A 23,144-nucleotide genomic window follows, 5' to 3' on the forward strand; every position below is an offset into this window, starting at 1 on the left:
ACTCGGGACCGACTTTGGGGAGGTGGGACCTTGTTCCTGCCACTTGGCAAAGAGAACTATTATCTCGACCTTTATTGGATCACAGGCTTTTTTCTGTGTCTCAGGCCTTCCTTCTCTACTCTCACTAAGTAGCTCGGCTCGGTGCCCTGCGGTTAACGCAGAAGGAAATTGAATTCAGAGGACTCCGTCAGACCCCAGCGGACTCTGGAGTGTCCCTGGCCCCTGGTGGACAGTGCCAGCAGGGCTGCTGGGCTGGCCAGTACATCTTCCCACCTGTCTTTGGAGCCCTGTGCACAGAGGTGCCAGCTACAGCCCTTCCCCTGGGGAGAGAAATGCTTTGCAGGTCATTCCTGTGAGTACAGTTGTTCCAGCCTGGGAGCACGCTATAGAGACCCGAACACAAGCCCCACCCCAACCCCTGGGGGCTCTAGCCACAGGCCCCCGAGGGGTTTGACGAAAGCCAGTTTCCCTTCCCAGAGGCAGAAAAGCCCAGTACATTTATGGGGCCGCAAAGTATCTGGGGCAGCATCCGATGAGCATCTGACAGCGTCCCCCAGAGCTGGCCAAAGGGCCTGCAAAGAGGCTGTGCTATGAAAGGCTGCTCTATTTTAAAATAGTTTATTAGAATAAATGTGGGGTTAGGGCAGGCCAGCCTGCCGCTTGCTGTTGGTACAGTTACAAGTGACTGGCTCTCAGATAAGCACTGACAAATGCTTGTCCCCTCCTCTGACAGGTTTGTTTTTATGACTGGGCTGGTCTCTCAGATGACCATCAGCAAGTCTGTCTTTCCCTATTCCTTGCGATTTCTCTTCCCTTGTTTGACAGGTTTACTTTCTTGCCTTCCAAGGGGAGGGGAGTCAAAGACAGATGCCAACAGGCCAGCTGGTGCCCACCCATGTCCATCTCTGCGCTGACCTGCTCCCTCCCCTCTGCATCTTCCCCCTCTCATTTGGCTTTGTGTAAATAGCCTTGTAGCCTGCTAAGGGTGGGGGGGGAGGACGTGGTCTTTTGGACATGAGGACGTGAGTCTGCGGCCCTCTTCCTTTGTCGACAAATAAAACCACCTTCCTACCTTCCTTTTCCTCAGACTCTTTCCTTACATTGGCTGAGGGAAACTGAGAGCAGCGTTGGGTAACGCTGTCTCTGCAGCCGCTCCTCACCGGCAGGTGAGCTCACGCACTTAGTGCAAGGAGAACAGGTAGGGGAGGGTGTTGGACACCTGATCATTGGCTTCGATAGAAAGATGGCGCCGCCTGGCTGGACACAAGCTGAGAAGCCATCGGACGGAGGCTGCCCAGTGCTGAGCCCCTTCCAGCTCCGTCCTGCTCCCAGAGGGCCACACCTGCTGCACCTGCTATGCAGCAGAACAAGGGGCCTATTGCTTAAATAGAAGCCTCCGAGCCTCACCTAGAGGAGAGTCTGCTTTGGTGGTGAAGTTTGGGGCAGGGTAGGAAGGAGACTGGCAAACTGTAGCCAAAGCATGGAGAAGCTCTTTGTAGTGATTAAGATCTTAAGATGCAGAAGGTGGACGGAGCCTCTTTTCTTCGGGGCTGTGGGCTAGTAGTTGGCAGAGCCTGGCTCTCAGTAGGGTGCAGGACGCCTGCTGGTGGGGGCTGAGTCATGCAGCATCTTCCGCCATCCCCCCAGTGCTCAGAGGCCGCTCCCCAAGCTGCCAGTTCCCTTCCATTGGTGAGCCTGCGGGGTCCTGGCAACTTTGCTTTGTTATAAACTTATAACAAAGCAAACTTCCGTCTTCCTTTCATCAGAGCTTGCGTTTGGGTCTCCTGCGTGCTCCCAGGCTGGAACACCTGTACTCACAGGAATGACCTGCAAAGCATTTCTCTCCCCAGGGGAAGGGCTGTAGCTGGCACCTCTGTGCACAGGGCCCCAGGCAGCTTCACACGGCCTTCTTGAATTGGGTGGATTCTGGTTCCTCTGAGAAGGGAGCAGCTCGCAGCTGTAGAGGTGCAGAAGAGCACAGTATTTGGCTCACAGTAGCAGAGCTGGCTGGACAGTGAATAAACAAGGGTGGGGGTGCTTCATCACCTGCCCCCAAAGAAACAAAATAATTGCTGAAAGGACCTATTGAAAGTTCAGGTGTTCGTGGGCCAATGAACAGCACCCGGAACCCCCAAACCTGCCTGCTTTACCTGGGTTCTGTCAAGCACATGGATTCCAGTTGAAGGACCTGTGGTAGAAACTTGGGGGGCATAAACCTGGCAAAGAGCCCCAGTGATGCCCCATGCAATACTAATAATGTTTAAAAATAATAAAAATCAATAATAAAGAGAACTGCCTTCTCTGGTTACAAAACAGGGAACTGAGGGGGACCCCGCGCTGGGTAGCTGAAGACCTCCCACCTGTCTCTGGGCAGCCTCAGGCTGAGTCAGCAGTTTTCAGATCACGGAACTCCTGTGACCTCAGAACACCCTCAACGGAAGGACACTTAGAGCTGTGTGACGAGCAAGTTCAGGAAAAGTCCTTCCCCCACCATTCCCAGGGGTGTCTAAATACCTTTCCTGGTGCATGGTCTGGGCAGCTGCTTTATTATTCTGTACCTGTAGCCAGAGGTCACGGGGCAGGAGCACTTCTTGCAGGATGTTAGTAACCGTAACGTGAGACTGTATGTCTCCCTTATTACAGCCGGCCTGCTCTTCAGCTTGCATCGAATGGCACTATTAAAGGCTTTTCTATTTTAAAATAGTTTATTAGAATAAATATAGGGCTAGAGGGCACGGCTTCTCTCTCTGCAGAGGTTATGTGTTATCACATTTGCAGGTTCACTTGGCTGGTTTGAGATGCAGCAGTGACTGGCAGGCTCTCTCTGTGCCCCCAGGAGCTTTCCTGTGAGTGGGAGAAAGCAGACTGCCCTGGAAGCATCTGTGATCAGACCTGGGGGTGCTTCCCGGGTCATCTGGAGTGTGCATCCATTTCCAACCTACTTAGGTGGAGCTCACCAATTCTAGTTGAACTGTGAGGGTAGGTGGGAGGTAGTAATTATTTTTCATTCATTCATCCATTCATTCTTCCAACCAGTCAGCCAGCCACACACTCCCGAACCCCAAGAGCATGAAGCTTTTCAAGCAAAGAGGCATCATCAGATTGGCACGTTGGAGAGGTTCTACCTACGGCGGGGTCAGCACAGTGCACTGGCAGGAGGCCCCCTGAGGGGCCGGTGGCAAACAGGGGCATGAAAGGTTACCTAGGAGACAGGATGGTGAGATCGAGGTGGAGCAATAGAGAGGATGAATTTTGGAAGTTGTGCACAATGTCTACAGGACCTGCTTATGGAGAGGACGTGAGGAATGAGGAGAGGGCGGGGCCAAGGTCAATTCAAAGGTTTTGGCTTTCGTGACAAGTTAGCTTTGATGCTGCCCGACCAGCAGAACAGGCAAGGGAGGGTGGATTTGGTTTGGGTTAGATTGAGTCGAAGTTCACTGTGAAATGGTCAGTGAGCTGAAGGTGGAGTTTAAGAGTGGAAACTCTGGAAGGCCATCTCCCCTACGGATGGAGAAGAGTGATCATCTTCATCTCAGTGTTGGGAGCCATCGGAGTAGATCCCATCATCCAAGGGATAACTAGAGAGCAAGGTGGAAAGCAGGCCAGGGATGGGAGTTGGGGAGCACTGGCTTTGAAGGGGCAGGGAAAGAACATTCCCAGGGAGAAAAACAGTCAAGAGACTGGTGTCATGGAAACTAAAGACTTCCACAGGGTCCGGTGGGGGCGGGGCAGTGGAGCCAAATTTCCTCGCAGAATCCAATGTATAGCCCGTGTCAGTGCTTGGCTAGAGAAAAACAGAGTGTGGACAGTGGTCATCCTGGAAGGAAGTGAGGTCATTTTTGGAGTTAGTGTGGGGTCCTGGGGTTCAGTCTGGGAAAGGTTCCCCCGGAGCTCCCCTTTCAGCGGTGAGTTCCCAAGTGAGTTTCTCCACGAGACAGAGACTCGGTTATATTTAAAGAGCGGGTTTATTAGAGAAAAGGGCAGGAGTATTGGACACTTGCACAGGCACCAGTGGGCAGGAAGAGCTGCCCCAAAGGGGCAGGTTTGCTGAGAGAGGCCTGCATGGTCGCAGGCAGGCGGCCTTAGGAGAGCAGCCTCTGCTGGGGGAGGTCAGTGCAGAGAAGCCCTGGCAGGTGCAGGAGGCTTCTGCCCTGCAGAGGGAGAGAGTGGGTGGAAGGAAGCACCTGTATAGCCACAGGTGGGCAGGGCTGCTGCCCCAGGCCAGTGCAGAGACTGCCCTGATAAAGAGGGCTCACTGCTTGTGAGTCTGAGTTTGTTGAGTTTGGATAGAATCTGAAAGGGGCAGGGCACCCATCATGGGTTCCCTCTCCATGTCTTTACTGTTCACCTTTGGGGTCTGTGATAGACACAGCCTACAGCAGTCTACTACCTGCTAGATCTTACGCTTTGTAACCAGCCCTTGGCGCCTCAGGATCTTGGTTTCTATCGCTGGGTCAGTGGCTGTGTGAATCAGCCTTCTGGTGCCTCCTTGCTATTACTTCCTCCGTCAGAAGGAAGGGAAAGGCCTCCGCTTCAGCACTGATGGAGACCAGGCTGTGTTGCCTTATTTGAGTGACACCTCTGATCTCGGGCAGGAGAGGGATGTTGTTCTTGCTCTTTTACAGTGAAGAAGTGGACACAGAGTCGGAAAGGCCACACCTGCCCAGAGGGCTGGAGTCCTGGTTTGGAAAGTCATTGTCGTTCTGATTCACCAGCTGTTGGCCTTGAACCAGGCAGTTCAGACTGCCCCTCCTGCCCGGGACCCTCGTGGAAGGTCATCCTCCCAGCCCCTGGGCCCTCGCCCGCTAGGCAGCAGGAGCCCTGCCTCCCGGCACAGGAGGCCGGGCGGGGAGTTCCCAGCCCGGAGCCATCCGTCTGCTTGCTGGCGACACGACACCAGGGCCCCAGCAGAAAAGCAAGCTTGTTCGCTCTTGTCTGGCTGTTAGTGGTGATGTATGAATAAGCAAAGAAGACAGCTTCATTTTCATAACTTAACTTGTGCCTGGAGTAAGGAAGACGAAGAATAGCGCACTTAATCATAACCACAGGCCAGCACAGAAAACAATGACGAAGCCTTTTCTGTTAGTCACGGTGTTTTATTATAATAACTCCTAAGGAGACGAGACAGACGCAGCAGAAAGCTGCAGGGGGCAGCACAGGGCAGCCCACGTGTCCCCCCCAGGAGGGTCCCCTGGGAGAGACCTCCCCCGGGGACAGCCAGCAGGGATGCCTTCGCCTCATGGAGACCTGGACAGAGCGCCCGTCGGCCTGCGAGCTGGGCCTGGCAGAGACGGTGCTGAGATAGATGATTTGGGGGTGGGATGGGGGCTGTCCCCAGGGCCCAGAGGGTGTTTCGGGGCAGCACCACGGAAAAGTTTTGGGGAGAACGTGTGAGTGTGGAGATTTGTGTGGAAACAAGGGGGCTGCAGTGCAGCAGGGAAAAGGTGGAGTGACTGGGAGACAGCCAGGGGGTTCACGGCCTGCCCCCAGGACCCATGAGCCCCGCTCTGCAGCCGGTTTATCAGCTCCATCACCGTAAGCACCTTGCTACCTCGTTATTGTCTCTCTGCCTCCGTTCCTTGCTGCCTCTTGGGCAACGGCCGTGTCTGTTCTGTGATGCTTAGTATTTTGTGTGGTGTCTGACACAAGCAAACTCTCGATATCAAACTGAGTCAAAGTCGAGGCAAAATATGAGCATGTGAGCTGAGGAAGGGAGAGAGGGCTGTGAGTGCAGATGCCTGGATCCAGTTAGACATCACGAGGTGGCACAGTGCTTACAGTGATGGAGATGATAAGGGCGATGGAGCTCATGGATCTTGGGGCCAGGTCGGTGAGGGCAGCAAAGAGGACCAAAAAAGCCTGGGTGTAATGTCCAGAGCGAATACTTAACCATCCTTTGCCCTACTTTGTAAGCACTGGCGGTGGTAATATTCAAATAAGCAAAGAACACAGTTTCATTTTCGCAAATTAACTTGTGCCTAGAGAAAAACGGTTTTAATTCTGAAGTATGTCCTATATGGTAACTCTGTTTACAAATGAAGAAAGGATCTGGCACAGAGAGGTTGAGTAACTTGCCCGGAGCCACACAGCTAACAAGTGCAGAATGCAGGATTTGAACCCGGGCCGTCTGGCTCTGGCTGTCCTTGTGTTCACCATCTCCTGCTGCTCAGGAAGTGTTGTCAGCCCCCACTAAATCCTGCTGGTTCGTGAGCAGACTGAGATGCCCTCGGAGTGCCAGTAGCACAGAATCTCCCCTCTGACTGAACAGGGACAGAGCTACAGGCCCTGACCACATCGTCAGATTTGAATGCGCACCTGAATTACCTGGCTTTTTGTTTTGTTTTGCTTGTTCACTGCAGAGTACTAGATCCAAAGACCAACACTCTTTACTTGGAATGTTGGGTAGTGAGGGGATTAGTATACACTCTAACCTCACCTGCCCAGATACCTTAGCGATAAAGAAATGAGAGCAGAATGCCTTAGTCAAAAGAGCTCGGTTGAAGGACTTGACTTAGATGTGCGTCGACAGTGGGGATGTCTCGCACTAGAACCCAGATTTGAAATTGCCCATCTGCTCAGTGGCCTATGGTGGACTCCGGGCCTGTGGCGGTGGGGTGGGGCCGTGACCTTCCGTGGAAGGCGTGTGAGCCTACCCGCTAGATCATTTACGGTGGTGTCAATCATTGTTACCGCAATCAAAATAGTACAGTTTTTTTAAAAGGGAGAAAGAAATTGCCCACCCTTGTTCTGGAGTGGGGCCCTGCTCTCTAGACTCCCAGCTGAGAAGGAGGCACTCCGTGGTGGGCTGGCTGGGCAGAGAGTGAAAGAGACACTGGCTCACCAGTCAGGCAGTGCCCTGGAGGAGAGAAAGGGGCAGCCAGGCAGGAAACCCCACCTTCTAGAAGCCAGAGAAGTAGTTGTTTTTTTTTTTTTAATTCAGGATCTTTAAAGTGCCAGCTTCCGAGAAGCTGGGAGGTTGCACTCACAAGACTTCAGTTAAATGCATCAAACCGCAATATGAAATTTGGGGATGAATCTGCAGTCTAGCGACATAAGCATGCAATTCCATTTGGAGCAAAAAGCAGGAAGGTAACAGATCTCTTGGCAAAGAGGGGCAGACTAGGTGTGCAGAGGGCGGGACTCTGTGCAGGGAATTCCTGGAAACCTGTGCAAGGGCGAGGGTTGCCCCTCCTCAGAGCTCACCTGGGGAAGGTGTCAGGACCTCGGGCGTGGAGTCCAGAGCATCTCATCTTGCCTCTGCCTCCCTCTTGGTCTCTGCCACTTCTCTGAGCCCCCTTACCACGATGACTGCATCAGTTTTGATTTAGGAAGGGCATCTCCACAGAGCCAGGCTTTTCTCTGTCCCTGCCTCTCTCTGTATTGATAACTCAAGTGGCTCCATTGTCACCTTTCCGTCAGTCATCACTGTGCCAGCACACACGCACATTTTCATCAGTGAGGATCATTCTAGGTTGAGGCCAAGAACATAGTGAGGCTTTAACAAGAAGTCTGGGTGGTTCTGAAACAGACAGCCCTCATTTAGAGAACCAAAGTTCTAGAAAGACCTGGAGCACCTCCAGGAGAACCACGTGGATGGACTCACCTGCTTTCAGGAGCAGACAGGTGAGCTCGGACAGTGATGTTCTCAAACAGCGACACAGTGCTTACTAAGCGTCAGCCCGCTTCTCAGCACTGAACACCTATGAGGTCATTCAAACACGTGGAGTCACAAGCAGCGAAGGAGTTAGATAACTGAGGCAGAGGGAGAGGAAGCAGTTTTCTCGAGGCGACACAGGTAGAAAGTGTCAGGGCAGGAACTGGAAACAGGGCATCTGACTCGGGTCTGTAGTCTTCACTTCTGGCTACAGGGTTACATGGAGCTCCCTCTCAGCAGGGGTTGGGGGACATACCCCACGTGCTTGGTCAGGATTTTAGCAGCCCACTTGCAAAATCTATTATTTTAATCACTCAGAGAGCAGCTAATGAAGCCATCTAAGAAATCAAAATGAAAGCTGAATAGCTGTTTCTCATGTTGCTTTTCCTCAACCAATGACTATTAAAATTACAGCTTTGTTGTAACTTTACATCAAAGGGATGTTGAGGCAAGTGTTTTGTAACCTTAGAAAGGGCCTTGTGCCACTGGCCTAAGAAATGAAGCAGGATGCCACCTGAGAGAAAGGGAATTGGGGTATTCTTAGGGACAGTATTCTTAGGGTATTCTTGGAGTAGCTGTGCATGGGACGCCCTTCCTGCAGAAGGGACCTTGGTGAGCCTACAGGATGGCAACTGATAGAAAAGGCACTTTCAGGTGCTGCTGCCCATCTCTGAAGTTTCCCAAAAAGGTGAGAAGACGCCCCAGAGTGGAGTGGGAGAATCTGTTCATGTTAAAAAAAAATGGGGACAGGGTGAAATGCTTTTCGACATCCAAGACGTGAAGACCCTTATGCAGTAATACAATGGTGTCCCTTTGGGGAGTGATAGCCCCCTCCCCCGAGATGTCATCTGTTTAGCAGACATGTACATGCACCGACTGTGTGTTAGGGAAAAGCGGCCCTCACCCTGGGACTCCTGCGGGAAACGGGCATTTCCCAGGGAGGGGTGCCTGAAGCCCCCCCCACACACTGCACTTAACAGATGTGTGTCGGCTGATGGCAAAGTTACCCGAAGCCCTCAACACAGGTGTCTCCCACCAAATGCAGGAGGGAAGGTTAAATGATCCTCTGACTTGGGCATACATGCATAGGTAGCTTCCTGCTAGAGATAGCCCTGGAAGCATTATAAAGAAGGGTTCCAGCGGCAAGATCAAGCCCCACCAAGCCAGAGTTATACGAGCAAACCGCAGCAGTAAGAACACAGCACCAATACACTTACATTCGGCACAAACGAAATCTGGCTAGTGGACAGTTCATCTCAAGAAGTAGATGGCAGCAGAAATATAATTGCGTGGAATGGCAGAATACAGGATTCGGACTTTGAGGTGGCTGAGAAATGCCTTACCTGAAATTCACATGACCCCCTAAAGGCAATGAAAGAATTGACCCACGGAACCCTGCATCATACAAAAAGAAATTGTAACACTGACCTGGGGTCATTTGTATAATGAACCTGCACCTCTTTCCTCTTTGCCAGCTGGGTGTGGGGCTCCGGAGGTCACTGCCTCTGGCTCAGCCTCCTCCTCTATGCTGTGGTTTTCGGGTGGAATTGCTTTGCGTGGAAGTCCCAAGCTTGTTGCATGTGGAATTAATTGATTCTGGGGCTTCCTGAACTGGTGATCTGTTCTGAGAAATTCTACAAGTTTTGGGTGTGATCATATACAATAACAAAGTGGGCAGTAGTATTTTCCCCAGGCCTCTAATTTATGTATTTGTGCTGGGCTGATGATTTAGATAGGAGCTCGATAAATTGATCAAATAAATTACACCAAACCCACACACCATCATTTCAGGGAACTGTCATCGCACCGAGCAGGTTCTATATCACCCAGTGTGGTGTCCAGGGAACTGCTGTGTTCCCGGATCCTGCTGCTGGGCTTTCATTTGGGCAGAAAGGTCTTTATTTCTCAGACTGGCCAGCAGTCTTCGGGCTCTGGAAGACATCAGGCTGCAGAAGACAGTGATTAGTAGTCGTGTGGCCTTCACAAGTTATCAAGACTTTCTAAGCCAGTTTCTCTTTCTGTAGAATGTGCATTTACAATTCCTACCTCAAGCGTGTGTTGTGAAAGTAAGAAACAGGATTGAGACACAGGAAAGAGCTTGGTGTCAGGCAACTATAGAATTCCGACTCCAACCCTGGCTGGCCAATCATGATACGATGTGAGCCTCGGTTTCCTGGCCTGCCAAGTGGGCTTGGTAATGATTCCAAAGAAAATCTGCATGTGCGTGACATCGTTGTGTCGTGGAGGGCAGCTGGCGCTGGTGCCTTGCTCAGAGACTGACTTCTGCCCCAGTCCCCATGCCAGGAGAGATGCCTCCTCACCTGCTGTGCCGAGGAGCCCCAGAGATGGGGGCAGCGTCCAAATGAAGCACCTGCTTCTCTGTTGGTAGGATGCTGACATGTTACATGGTAACCCAAGAGAAAGTGAATCGAGAGTGAAGGTGTCATGAGTATGTGGTTCCTCTCTGCAGGTTCTCATTTCCTCAACAGTCATTTCTTCCTCTCTGATATGATAGGACTCTCATGTCCAGAGAGCTAATGAATTAATACATGGGGAGAAATCTGAGCCCACGAACACTTGAAAATATGACAAGGGGAACATTTGGAAGGGCGTAGGTCCATTAATAAATTTGTGTTGGAAGAGCTAAAAATAAAGAATGGGAGGGGAGAGAGAGAAGGAGGAAGAGAAGAAAGTAGAGCTCATGATTCCAACTTTATCACAGATTAAATGGGTGACCTTGGGTAAGTTAATTAGCTACTCTTTACAGCCTTCTTTTTTTTTTTTTTTTGTTACAAAATGAGAACAATAAAAATGCCCACGTGGCTTCTCAAGGGGGACTGTAATTTGGTACAACCTCTATGGAAAACAGTATGAAGAGACTGTAAAAATTTAAAAAAAGGAATACCATATATGATCCAGAAATACAGCCGCTAGGTATTCACCCAAAGAATATCAGATACAAAGAGACAGGCTCTCCTATGTGCCTGGCGTGTCCTTTGCAATCACTGAGTCACGGAAGCTACCTAAATGCCCGGCAACGGATGCCAGGCAAAGGAATTGTGGAATATATACCCAACTGGAATTTAAAAGGTCGAAATAATGCCTTTTGGGCAAAATGGATGGATCTGGAGGGGATAATGCTCAGTGAAGTAAGTCAGAAAGTGAAAGGCCTGCACCGAGCAGATTCGCTTATTTGTGGAATAGAAATAACCAAGGAAGACAAACTGGCAAAACACAACAAAAAGTTTTGGAGGTTACCAGAGGGAGTAGGGCAGGGAACAGGGAAGAGGAGGGGGAGGTCAGCTACGGGGGGGCGTGCTGGAGGTGTCAACACGCCCCCCCCCAAGTTGCGTAGCTAGGTGAGCAACTGACACAATACCCAAGTTAAGTGCTTGCTGGAAGCTCCCAGAATGGAAGCCGCTGTTACAGTGAGTTGCTGGTAGCTTTCTCCTGCTCACGGCTCTCTGGGCCACGTGGCCCGGCGTTTCTTCAGAACTTTGCATTTTCTGTTCTTTCCAGGTCAGCAGGTCCTGGGCCTGGTAGAGAACCAGAGTGACTGGTACCTTGGAAATCTGTGGAAAAATCACCGCCCGTGGCCGGCCCTCGGAAGAGGTTACAACACAGGTAAGCTCCGAGGTGGTGGGCAGAGGGTCTGGAGGGGCCGTGTGGACTGGAGGGGCCTTCCTGTGTGAGGGACCTGGGCAAGGCTCGGTACGAGGCCGTCTGGCTCCCCGAACCCAGTGGGCAGTCGGTCGGAGCACATTGCAGTTCCTTCTTGGAGCCACAGCTGCGGGCCAGGTAGCTGTCGGAGTTGGGGGTCCGTGGCGCTGTCCACCTGCCCCCAGTGCTGCATGTGCTGGGCATCGCTGTGCCCAATACATCCCTGGCTCCGTCCCCACAGGCTGGAGATGGCTCTGCGGTGGCAGCATCCCAACACTTTAGTTTCTTAATGCGACAGAAATGGAGCTTCGTGGCTCCCTGCCCGTTGCCATCTCTGGGGACCCATGCTTGTGACAGGCACTCAGGACTGATCTGGAAACAGCCCCCAATGATGCGAAAAGCCCAGACGGGCCTGGGAAGTTTCTGTTTGGAGGTGACATCACTGCATTGCCTTTGAGGGGTGGGGTCCGGGCGCCCACCAAGTGCCCACGAGAACACAGCATTCTTAAATGCTTCATTCACACTCTGTTCACCTGCTGGCTCTTGAATGCCTGCATATACCAGGCCCTGTGCCAAGAGGGCCAGGCATGCCCACCACCTCACGGAGCAGCCTTCTTGGGCTCAGTCCTGCCAGGGTCTGTTTTTGAAATGCCTCTGGACCTTTCCCCTCTGTTCTCTTTGCTTCTCAGAGACTGCAGGCCTGTGCTCTGTGTCAGGACTAGAAGGCAGAGCTCAGGCCCAGGAGGTGGTTCCAGCCCAGAAGACCTGGGACCAGCTGGATTGTGGGGGGGGGGGCATTTTGGGGGGTGATGCCACCCAAGAGCGAGAAGCAAAGGCTGGCCCAGAGGCTCAGGCCAGTCTGTAGTAGAAGAGCCAGAATGTCAACTATGAAAGGATGAGGCTCTAGAGCCATCAGACGCAAAAAGGATAAAAGGTCAGGCCTCCGGGGTGCAGTTCCAGTGGGGCCCAGGAAGCCGGGAGTCAGTGCCTGAGCCAGTGATGGCAGCCAGGCGCCCCGAGTTGAAGACCAGCCTCTGAATGGGGGTATTCCTCAGCTGACATTTGCCAGTGTCCAGGTGGCCGCTGTCTCGGGGATGCACTCCTGTTATACCTGCCAGGTCTCCAGCCTCTCCCAGACCCGGAGCTGAGCCCAGGATGGCCCCCCGCTGTGTTGGACATTCATCCTGGAGTTGCTGGATGTTGGGGAGGGCTAAGGAGTCCCAGACAGGGCTGAAGCAACCCAGCAAGGTTCCTTTGAATGTGGCTGGGAAGTGTTTCATGGGGAAGGCGGCGTCTCTGCGTGGAGCTCAGCCTGGCCAGGCTCTCTGCCAGGTGCGTTCTAGATGTTCACCTTGTGGCATCCTGATGCCAACGCCCAGAGGCAGATGCTCTTTTTATCTCTATTTTATGCACATGAATACTATAGCTCTCGAGCTTATAGCTGCACTCTGATCAGCCAGGTGCCTGTGATGTTAACTACTAACCTTCTAGCGGGACGTTTAGTGTCTGGGTTCGACAATACTTTGAAAAATGGAGAATTCCTCCTTCTTCCCTTGAAAGACCCAGGACCTGCCCTTTAAAAGCCTCTGGGAGGTTCTTGGAACAGAAGCTCCAAGAACTGCTCTGGTGAAAGGGGCCGCTCCTTCCCTGCCCAGCACTCTTCCAGGAGCTGTTTTCTAGATGCCTTTGAGGCTGGGCCCGCTGAGAACTCAGGTGGGCCCGAGAGGCCTCCTTTCCTTTGGCTCTCCTTTCCAGTGGTCATCCCCTATGGTCTTTAATACCTTGGCTCCTGATCCATTCTCCCAGATTTTTTTTTTTAATTTATTTATTCATACAGAACTGGGGTACAGGCCAGACATGCGGAGGATGAGAGAATTCACCAGGGACAGAGTGGGGAGCAGGAGAGGCAGATCAGTGAAGTACACTGCTGAGGGGAGCAGCGGGCGGGTCAGGAGATGTCTGTGTTCCATGTGGTCACCTCCGGTGCAGGCGGGAATCGAACTCAGGTGGAAGTGGCTTAAGCTTCTTAGTGCTGTGCTTTAACCCGCTGTGCCATCAGGGAGGGCCCTCTCCCCAGATTTTCACAAAGCCACAGACGCCCCTGCTTGTCCAGGAGGAGAGGGACAGTCTGAGGTAGCACCTGCTGCATAGTTACCTCTGTCTTCCACAATAGAATCCTAGAAAATGTCACCCAGAGATAAACAGCAGGGTCTCGAGGCCACGGCATCAGGGTCACGGTTATCTGCGTAAAACAAAAACTACTGGCCATCAATTCAGTTTGCAGGCAGAAGGAAAATGTAGCATGCTAGAGAATTTATTATGACGAAAATGACATGTTCCCTCCCACCCCTCCCAATTTGCCTCAGAATGTGAGGTCAGGACACATACCAGTGTCTCAGCCACCTCCAGCTCCTACTTGATATGCCAAGGCCGTGAGTCACTTCCCTTCTTGTTCCCGCTAAAAGGGCAGCGGAGATGGAACGAGCCTCGGTAGAAGTGATGTGTCCATTTAAATAAGCCAGTGACACCAAGTGATCATTATAAAAGGATTTATGCGACATAGCCCTGCTTTGGCTTTCATCAGGGGGATTTGTTATTTTAAGACCAGGGATGGTGCCACACATCAGAGGGTGAGTCATCCAGACACTTAGATTCTCATGGAAATCGAGGCGGGGACATCGATCCCAGCTCATCTTAAGCCTCCACAAAGGAGTGTCTCCAGCAAGCGCTGGTGGAAAAGCCTCAGCCGAGTGGGGGAAACTGAGGCCCATCGGTGGGCATCTGAGTTCGGCCATGAAGCCTGGCCAAGTTGCTTCACCTCCTTGAACCCCCGCTCTGTTCCTGTATGATAGGATCACAGCCTCCCACATGCGAGGATTCGCAGATGAACATGCTGGGAGCCTTTCTGGTGCCTGCATAAAATAAGCAGCCAGTGAATCTTAGTCTGTGCCCTCTTGCATTTGTCTGCCACTTATGCTATGGGGAACGAAAGCCATTTGCTTTAAAAATGGTGGCGATGTGCTTGGTTAGGGTCTGTGAAGGCCTCAAAGCCCTCTGGTCAGGAAGAACCAGTGCGTGTCCTTTCTCTCCAAATATTATCAGCCCCTGAGCAATTTTTTCTCCTCTCTCTCCACTGTTGGGAAAGATTGGCGTGTTGCATCACTGTAAGGAAAAAATAATGATTTTCATTCTTCTGTCAGCTTCGTAGCTGTGGTTTCCTTTGAAAGTCCCTGGAAAAAGCGTGAATGAACGTTGAGTCAGAAGGTCAGCCTTCAGCCTTGACCCTGTGACATTTCCAACTTGTGCCTTTGGAAAAGCTACTTGAGCTGTCTGAGCCTTGGGCTCCCCTCTGTCCACTGAGAGTGAGAACCCCACTCCAGAGCCCTCCATGAGGCTCCTTTGTTGGGGGGGTGTCTCCAAGGAATTTAGATCTGACTCGGATTCAGCCACTTTCGCCAGGCAGGACTCATGTTGTAAGGTGGGCATTCCCCTTCAAAGAGCCGGTCAGCTTGCCCCTTCCTCTTTTTATTCTTCTGTTCCTGTCTGCTGGCACAGAGCCCACTGCAAGGTTAGGGAAGAGCTGTCCGCCATCTCCCATTCCGTGCCCTCCCTTCTTACCGGAGCCATTTACAACTTAATTCCGTCTCCACGGAGCCGCTGAGCCATAGAGGCTGCGGACGACCAAGCAGATGGAAGCGTGGCGCCTTGTGCCCAGAACTGTTTGGGTGGGGTAAAGGGCAGCAGCTCCCACCTCCTTACACGGAGCTGGGCTCGTCCCGGACTGTTCTGCCCATTCATCATCTGCTTGGTGCAGGGAGCTGTCATTCACCCCACATCCAGCTGTCAGCAGGACTTTTTTTTAACTGAAGTATGACAGGCTCATTAAGATTCAGCCCGTCTCGGCTCCTGTGCTGATGGGTGACTGTCTTAAAAACAAACAGCAGCAAAAAAAGGGAAAAGGGAGCTAAAAGTAGCAGGTGTCTGGGGAATAAGTTAGGCAGGCCGGGGACAGAAGGTGACAAGGTCTTCTGCATGCATCTCAAAGGTTACCCAAAGGGAAGGTGTGTCCTCCCCACAATGAAAGACATAATATTAGCCAGACCAGGTGCTTTAGGAAATAATTTAGAACTCAAAGGTATCTTGTGCTTTCAGTCCCCGAAGTAGACCAGAGACAGGCAGGTGGAGACCTGCTCCCCAGGGAGGGAAGCTTTTCGCTAGGATTCCTTACTGCCTGACCACAAGATCAGGACGTTCAAGGGCTGAGGCAGGAGCCTGTGTTGGTGATGAAGAAAGGGAAGGTAAAGTCGGTTCACAAGGTCAACACTGCGGTGGGGATTCCGAGGGAGAAAACATTTGCGCACTTGCCCAAGAACTACTAAAGACGACTGGGAGCGCTGGGTGCCGGGTCTACAGGCCGACCCTTCACTCCACCTCCGACCTGGGCGTCCTGCGTCCCTACGTATGTCCCTCCATTCAGCTGCACTCCTCGTCATGTCTGTCAGCGGCCTCCATCTCTTCAGGTGCTGGAGGAATACTGTGGTGGGGAGCACGGGGGGTTCTGTCTGACCGGTGCATCCGAGACACTGGGTTTGAACTGATTTCATTCAGCACTTGCGACTGAATTTTAAAACATGAGTGACATGAAGCAAGAATCTTCCTTCAAGAAGATTTTGGTCTATTGATAATCAAACTTCGGTTTTTGAGGTGAAGAGAGAGGGTGTGGTTTGGGGGGGAGTCAAGGAGCCAGGTAGTGGGCTACTAGTGGGTTGAAAAAGATGTCCTCTTTGGCATATGACTGGACCAGATGCACAGTCTTTTTTTTTTTTTTTTAAAGATTTTTTTTATGCATACAGAGCTGGGGTACAGGCCAAAGGTGCAGGAGCAGCGAAAGTTTTCACCAGAGACAGAGTGGGGAGCAGAACAGGCAGATTGACTGAAATACACTGCTGAGGGGAAGAGAGAGAGGTCTGCTGCACCGTGTGGGTCACCTCCGAGGTGGGGGCTTGAACTTGCACTGAAGCAGCTGTGGCTAGCTTGTAGAGCGGTATCCTAACCTGTGCGCCAGGAAGGGCCCAGACTCAGTCTTAATAAAAAGCAGCATTAATGGAAATGAAAAGCAAAAGATTTTAGTCCAGTAGGTTTGTATATCTCCAAATAAAGATGTATGGCCCCTGGCATGATGGACACCCAATGTGGAACATGAGCCTTGCCATAATGCAGGGACCAGCATTTTCCAGAAATTCCCTAAGACACGGCAAAAGGCATTTATGTGTTTAGAAACTGTGGACATATAAGGCTGAGGAATCTACATCCCTTGGCTATGCAGCTTGCAAGTAGGCATGAAGGTCCAAGCTTACAGAAACCCATTAAACTCAGGCATGTCCCACCATTCTTGAACCTAAGCTGTGGATGCAGATGCGAATATGACTGCCCCTGCACCAACTCTAGGGAAGGGGAGAAGGTCTTTCTGAGCTCTGTACCCCAAGCTGTTGGAACAGACTCACTCAGATGGAGTTTGTAGAGCAGTCCCCAGCAAGGACTGGTCCAAGGGTCACCAAGGCGACAGAGAGGGAATGTGTGCCCTCTGCTGTGCTCTAGGCTCTCGTGCATCTGCCTACTGGCCGGCCGTTGTGCCACTGAGCCTTGGACACCAACATTCTGGGGTTCGTCATGTCTCCATCGCCAGTCACCAGCCAACAGCCCTGCAAATGCTTCTTGGCACAGGAGGCACATTGGTGAGGACTGTCCAGGCCTCTGCCATCACACTGGCTGACCTCTAAGTAGTATCTGTTTTTCTTTGAGGGTGACACTCTGACCTCAGTGGTCCTCCCTGGATGTGCACTCAGCGGTTCGCCTCTCCAGCAGGACACTCAGCTTGTTTTGAGATTCAGCTGTTTAAAATGTCAACTTTTAGCCTCCACCCCGAAGAGTGAATCTGAATCTCTAGAGATGAGGCCAGGTGACTGGTGTTTTAGAGAGACTCCCTGCAGGGTTCTGGTGTCTCTGAAGTTTGAGGACCAGTTTCCTGGCCCAGGCTTCCACTGCCTTTTGCACATGAAGCTCACATTGAACTTGCATTTAGCTGAGAAGCCCCAGGAATGACAGCCCAGCCCGTTCTGTCCTTACGTAGCAAATCTGAACTGAAGACACAGACTTATTTATCTCTGGTTAGTTTTATCTGCTCTGAGCCAATCTCGCCATGATTTTGTTTGACTTCACTTTAGTGCTCAACTTAAGGAACGCCACAAAAATAATGAAAATTCCTTCAATCCATTCAGCCAGCCGTTTCCATCACAAACGTTTTGAGGGCCTCTTTGACAACCCTGGAGTAAAATTCAAAGAATGCCTGGATGACACTGTCTACAGATATGACTTCCAAAAATCAATGGCGTGTCCTGGCTAGAATATAAGGAAATAAATGGAAATTAATTTCCCATAAACTACTATTGACTGCAATGTGTAATTGTTCAGGCTACAGTAGAAGCAGTCAGGTGCCTCAGTACTTACGTACTCAGGATAGAATAGCTATCTGCTTTCGGTGTGATGGTAACAAATACAGGGGACAGTGAGGGGGACCCCAATTCCCCAAGCTATGCCACTTCTAAGTGTCTCCAAAGTCGTGAACCACTTTTGGTAAACTATCAGAGAACAAAAGCACCACCTTTTCCCGATTTATAGTCCAAGTTCTACCCCTCTCTCATCACCTACCCTACCCCAAAACAGTCTCAGTGCTGACAGTGGTAACATGGACCTTGATGAACCCAGTGTTCTTGGGAGCCATGTGGAGTACAGGGACGTTCTCACTGTACCAGGCTGTTTAGGGAAAGGGCTCTTCCCGCTTGGAGAGTTGGCATGTAGGCATTCCAGATGTTCAACAGGCTGACTCAAGTGCTGAGTCGTGATAATGTCAAGGTCACCTTCAAGGTTGTGTGGATGCGTGTGGGAATTCCATGTCCATAGACTGCTGCCACAGCCAGGTCTCCTGAGCAGTGTTGCTCTCCAGTTCCTGCTCTCTACCTAACTGCCTTCCAGAAAGGTGCTGGGATGCTGCCCAAAGCTTGTGCGCTTCATCTCCTGAATCAGCTCTTCCCTTCGCCTCAGTTCTGCCTTCTGAGTGCACACGGGAAAACCTCTCTTTCACCCTTAGAAATGGGACTGAAAGAGAGGAAGAGGGTGCCCTGGGCTTCTGCGGTCTTTCACCCCGAGTGCCTGCATACCGTCAGGTCTCTGAGTCTCGGTTGATTCGTGCACAGAGATTGCGTGAGATCATCAGATCACACAGCCGTGTAATAGGACGTAGCCAGTGCTCACACAGTGTAGGAGTCCCTCTTATTTAAAAGGCAGACTGGAGGACTGCAGGGAGCGTGCCAGGACCCATTATATATACCTCTGCTGCTGGTGTTGCTGTTTTATTTTTTTTATTAAATAAACAAGTCCTGCTTGTATTCTGCATCTGGACGATCCTGGATCATGCCGCCCCATCTGCTCCCTCCATGATGCAACCATCGCTTTCTTTATTTATCAGGACAGAATACTAAGAGCACCTTGTAGGTTGCTTTCAGGAGCAAGGGAGGGGATGTTTGTGGAGTGCTTGGGGCGATGCCTGGATCAGTAGATGAGCGCTTAGCACTCTCCCTTTGCCTGTGTACTTGAGCTGCACAAATGCAGAAGACAGCAGGACGCCTCGGCACCTTCTGAAGGTTGCTCTGTCTTCTGTCAGTTGCCGGTGCCCTCCCCAGCCTGACCATGCACTGTTCATTCATGTATTGAGCATAAAGGCATCATGCGTCCACCATGTGCAACTTGCCAGGCCTAGCTGTCACGGAGCAGGACAGAAAGGAGCCCTTTGCATGGCTGTTCCCTTATTCTGAGGGGAGAAGTCACCCCCCCACACACACACAGGCCGTCTTTGGCTCCAGTCTCCTTGGGCCTCCTGCACTGTCTCAGCTGCTGCGGTTGAGACCTGTGAGCCTGCCCACCTCCAAACCTCCACCTTCCTCTTCCCTTGCCCTTTTCCACGGTGTTCATTGCCATCTGACCTGCAGTAAGTTTGCACATTTTCTTGGTAATTTTCTGCCTCTTCCCATGAGAACAGAAGTTCCTCCAGGGTTACCATTTCGATTATTCCCCTGTTTTATCTCCCAGAATCATGCTTGGCATTTATTAGACCCTAGGTATTTGTTATCAAATAAAGTAATGTTGGTAAGTGTTCGGAAGACACTCACAGAACAGCAGTTGTCCGTGGGAGTTGTTGGGAAAGTTGGCACCCTGACGGGCCTTGGCAGTGTCCAAAGATAATTTTGGTTGTCACAAGCAGTGATGCTCCTGAGGTGTAAGTGGGGGCCAGGGATGCTGCTAAACATCCGGCGTGGCACAGGAGGGCCCCTGCAATGCAGAATTGCCCGGTCCCTCATGCCAGTCGGAGCCTAGAGAAACCCTGACGATGGGCTGTGCAGGAAGCACAGCAGGACATTGGATTCCTCTAGAACGACTCCTTTTAGTAGGGAAAGGTTCTCACTGGAGCTAAAGACCTAAAGGAAGGGAAGCTGGCGGATACGCCAAGATCTGGGATGATGGACCTAGGTGTCTTGTGTTCCTCGGGCCTCATCAGGCTTCTGTGCATGTTGCTGCCTGCAGAATCCTCCCTCCTCACCTACCCCTGGTGGAGCCGGAATCCAGGCCCCTGAGTGCTCCAGGTCTCCCCTCCGTGGCCTTTGAGCTCTGACTTGCCTTCATGTACTTTCAAGCCGGGCATCGTCTCCTGTTGTCCTCCTTTAGCTCTTGGGTGTGTGCAGATCACCACTAGCCCAGGGAATCCAGGCAGCCTGCAGCATCCTGGGAAAGAAGTCTCCTGGGCTGGCTGGGCTGACGCCAGACACCTGGGCCTGTAGCTCTGCTTCATGTGTCCAGCCGCGCTGGCCTCCTGACCGCTGGCCAAATGCATTCCCACCCTTGGGCTTCAGTCCTCTGTCTGGCCAGCTCGGCCACCACCCAGCCCCAGCTCCACCCCTCACTTGCTGCCATCCACAGCCACAATCGCATCTCCCCGGGTCGCCCTGGCCACCGTGTCAGGCCCTCGCTGATTTTTCGTCATTGTACGTTCCATCGCTGTCAAACACCTTTGGTTACTCAGCTGCTGTCTACTGTGTAGGCACAATGACACTCCCTGTGCACCCCAGGACCCAGGCCTTCCACTCTGCAACCTGTGAATATGTGATGTGACTTGGCAGTTGTAACTACAAGCCTGAAAATAGGGAGATTATCCTGGATTAGCCCGCAATCTCTTAAAAGAGGACTTTTCTCCACTTGCAAGCAGAACAGGTGTGGCAGGAGGAAAGCCAGGTGGAGGGTGAGTGGCTGACGCGGTGCTGCTGCTGGCTGCAGGAGGAGAGGAGGGGAAGCGGAAGGCCCGTGGCCGCAGGGAGCCAGGGAGGTGCCAGGGCCCCGGGGAAGAGGAGCCTCCCTGCTCCAACTCAGGGCAGCAGAGCTCTGCAGGAGCCTCTCCCCCGTGGATTCTCCCCTGTGCCTGCAGAGACCCGGCGCTGGCCGGGCTTCTTGATCCTGTGCAGAGACGCAGCCCCTAGGTTTTCAGACCCGTTGCACTGCAGGTTTGTGTTTTAGCTCCAAGGTAATTGAAGGTGGCAGCAAGGGTCTGGTTTGGTTGGTTCCTGCCCCTCGTTCAGGACGTGGAAGTATTTGGAGGATGATGTGTTCCTCCCCACCGCACTCCACCCCCGTGACTGGGCGCAGATGAGCTCCCGCAAAGCCAAGCCGCTGATGGAGACTGCCCGTCAATGTCCTTTACGCTGTGCCGTCCAGCCGGCTCTGTGCTCGGAGTGGAAAGGCACACACCACATCGCCCTCAGCCCCGCACAGGGGTTTGGCCAGACGTCGCATCGGGAGGTGAAGGACAGTTGCTGGCAGTGCGCTTGGGATGGAGGGGTCTGGCCACAGCACTGAGCCAGCGTAGAGGCTCCAGAAGCTGCTTTGAGGGAGTTTCAGAGCCAGGAGGACTGGAAGAGGGGAGAGTGGGTGGGGTTCACATTCCAGGCCCACAGAGCAGCCACCCCTGATCCTGACTGGCAGATGTGGGAAGAGCACACAATCTCCCCATGTAGTTCACTCCGGGGTGCACCCTGGACAGGAGGTGCCTCCCTGGGGAGAGAGCAGGAGCCCACCCTCTGCCTTCCACCTTTACCAGGTGAGTGGCCTGGGTCAAGTCCCTTTTTCTTGGCCTGACGTTCCTCAGCTGTAAAATGGTAGTATCGGTGCAGATGACCGAGCGTGACTGGTAGGATGGAGAGAAGGGAAGTGCCTGGCCCACAGTGAGCGCTCAGTGATGGCCGAACAGCCTCGGAGAGCATGCAAGGTGGTGCAGGCAGGATGCGTGCCTGTGGGGGAGGTGAGGAGCCAGGCAGGTCCAGGTCTGAATGCTAAAGAGGCAGTTCAGCTTGATGCAGCAGGCTGAGCGGTTTCTAAGCCATCCACGGTTCCTGTTCTGTGCCTGGGGAGAAACCACCGTCACCCCACCCCCACCTCCTCTGTCCTCTTTATGTCCTCCTCTGTCCATCTATGTCTTGTCCACTGGCCAAGCCCTCCTCAGGATAGTGGGTCACAGCCTTGTTGAAACGCTGCGCACAGGCACCCAGGAGCTGGCCCGGGGCATTACCCCCGCACGCTACCTCCAGAGGTGCCAGCTTCTCTGTAGTACCCTACCAAGGCAGCCAAGCGGGAACCGCCCCCCTGCTTGTGGGACTTGGTGGGGGGCCTCTAATTAAAGCAAGCTGCTAAGCTGTTTCCTGGCTGCATCCTGAAAAGATGGCAGACTCTCTCCTCCCCCACCCTCCTGAGCAGAAGCCACTGTTCTAGGAGATTGACTCTGTCACCAGCCTCCTTTCCCAGCCTCGCAGGGAGCATGTGTATTTAATGTGAGGCTCCCAGAATCTAACCTTCGTGGGGGCAGGGGATAGGCTGCCCCTCAAAATCTCACACTCGCAGAGACCTTTTTTTACCCAGACTATTTTCCTTATAAAAGGTTCTATTTCCTGGGTAGCTCTGACAGCAAAATCTCATGGCTTTCCTGCTTTGCTAAGTAACTCACAGGCTGTTGCATGGTGAATGGAGAAGAGAAACAGCCGAAAGAGACCAAAAGCACCAAAAAACAAAAACAAACCTTCCCACTACACGGAGTAGCTGCACCTGCAAGCCAGAGGAGCCTGAGTCGTGTTCATCTTGAGTGAAGGTGGTCACGCCACCTCTCGCAGCCTGGACACCCTCTCCTAGTTGTTGAGAACTCACTGCAGTTTTAGTCTTCTCTGGCTGCTCTGACAGAGTATCACAGGCTGGGTGGTTTATATCAACCCAAGTTTATTTCCCGGGAAGGCCATGATTAAAGAGCCAGCAGATTTGGACTGGGGAGGGGGCCTTTGGGAGCCTCTTTATTTAGGGCACCGTCTCGTTGGCTGAGAGCCCCCCCCCCTTTATCACCTAGTCACATCCCCAAGGCCCTGCCACCAGACAGCATCACACCGGGGATGAGGCTTCAGCATATGCATTTTGGGGAACACACATACTCTATGTCAAAATGTTTGCCTCCCCTGAAACGTCACGATAGTGCTCAGATCAGAGGGGACAGATATGTATGCAGCTTCAGCAACAGTGTGGTCTGGTCCTAACCTAATCAGCACACACGTCGCTGATTCTCATGACCCCCTACGCCCGTCTCTTCAGCCAGGAAGCATGGTAGCTGGTACCTTCTCTCAAGGCCTGAGACATGCCTTCATCAGCAGGCATGCTGGCTGTGTCTGGATGCTCCAGACAGAGGTGACCA

At 52.3% G+C, this 23,144-nt stretch overlaps 1 protein-coding gene across 1 annotated transcript in view; it reads left to right on the forward strand.

Annotated features, from left to right (window-relative positions):
- Window positions 1–23,144, forward strand: part of LARGE (like-glycosyltransferase) — a 419,193-nt gene that overhangs the window by 314,111 nt on the left and 81,938 nt on the right. The window contains exon 7 of the mRNA XM_004675709.2: window positions 11,174–11,278. Coding sequence (XP_004675766.1) covers window positions 11,174–11,278 — 105 coding nt within the window. The remainder of the gene's footprint in view (window positions 1–11,173; window positions 11,279–23,144) is intronic.

This window comes from Condylura cristata, unplaced genomic scaffold (genome assembly GCF_000260355.1).
Source record: "Condylura cristata isolate star-nosed mole 26May11 unplaced genomic scaffold, ConCri1.0 scaffold00004, whole genome shotgun sequence".
Lineage (NCBI taxonomy): Eukaryota > Metazoa > Chordata > Mammalia > Eulipotyphla > Talpidae > Condylura > Condylura cristata.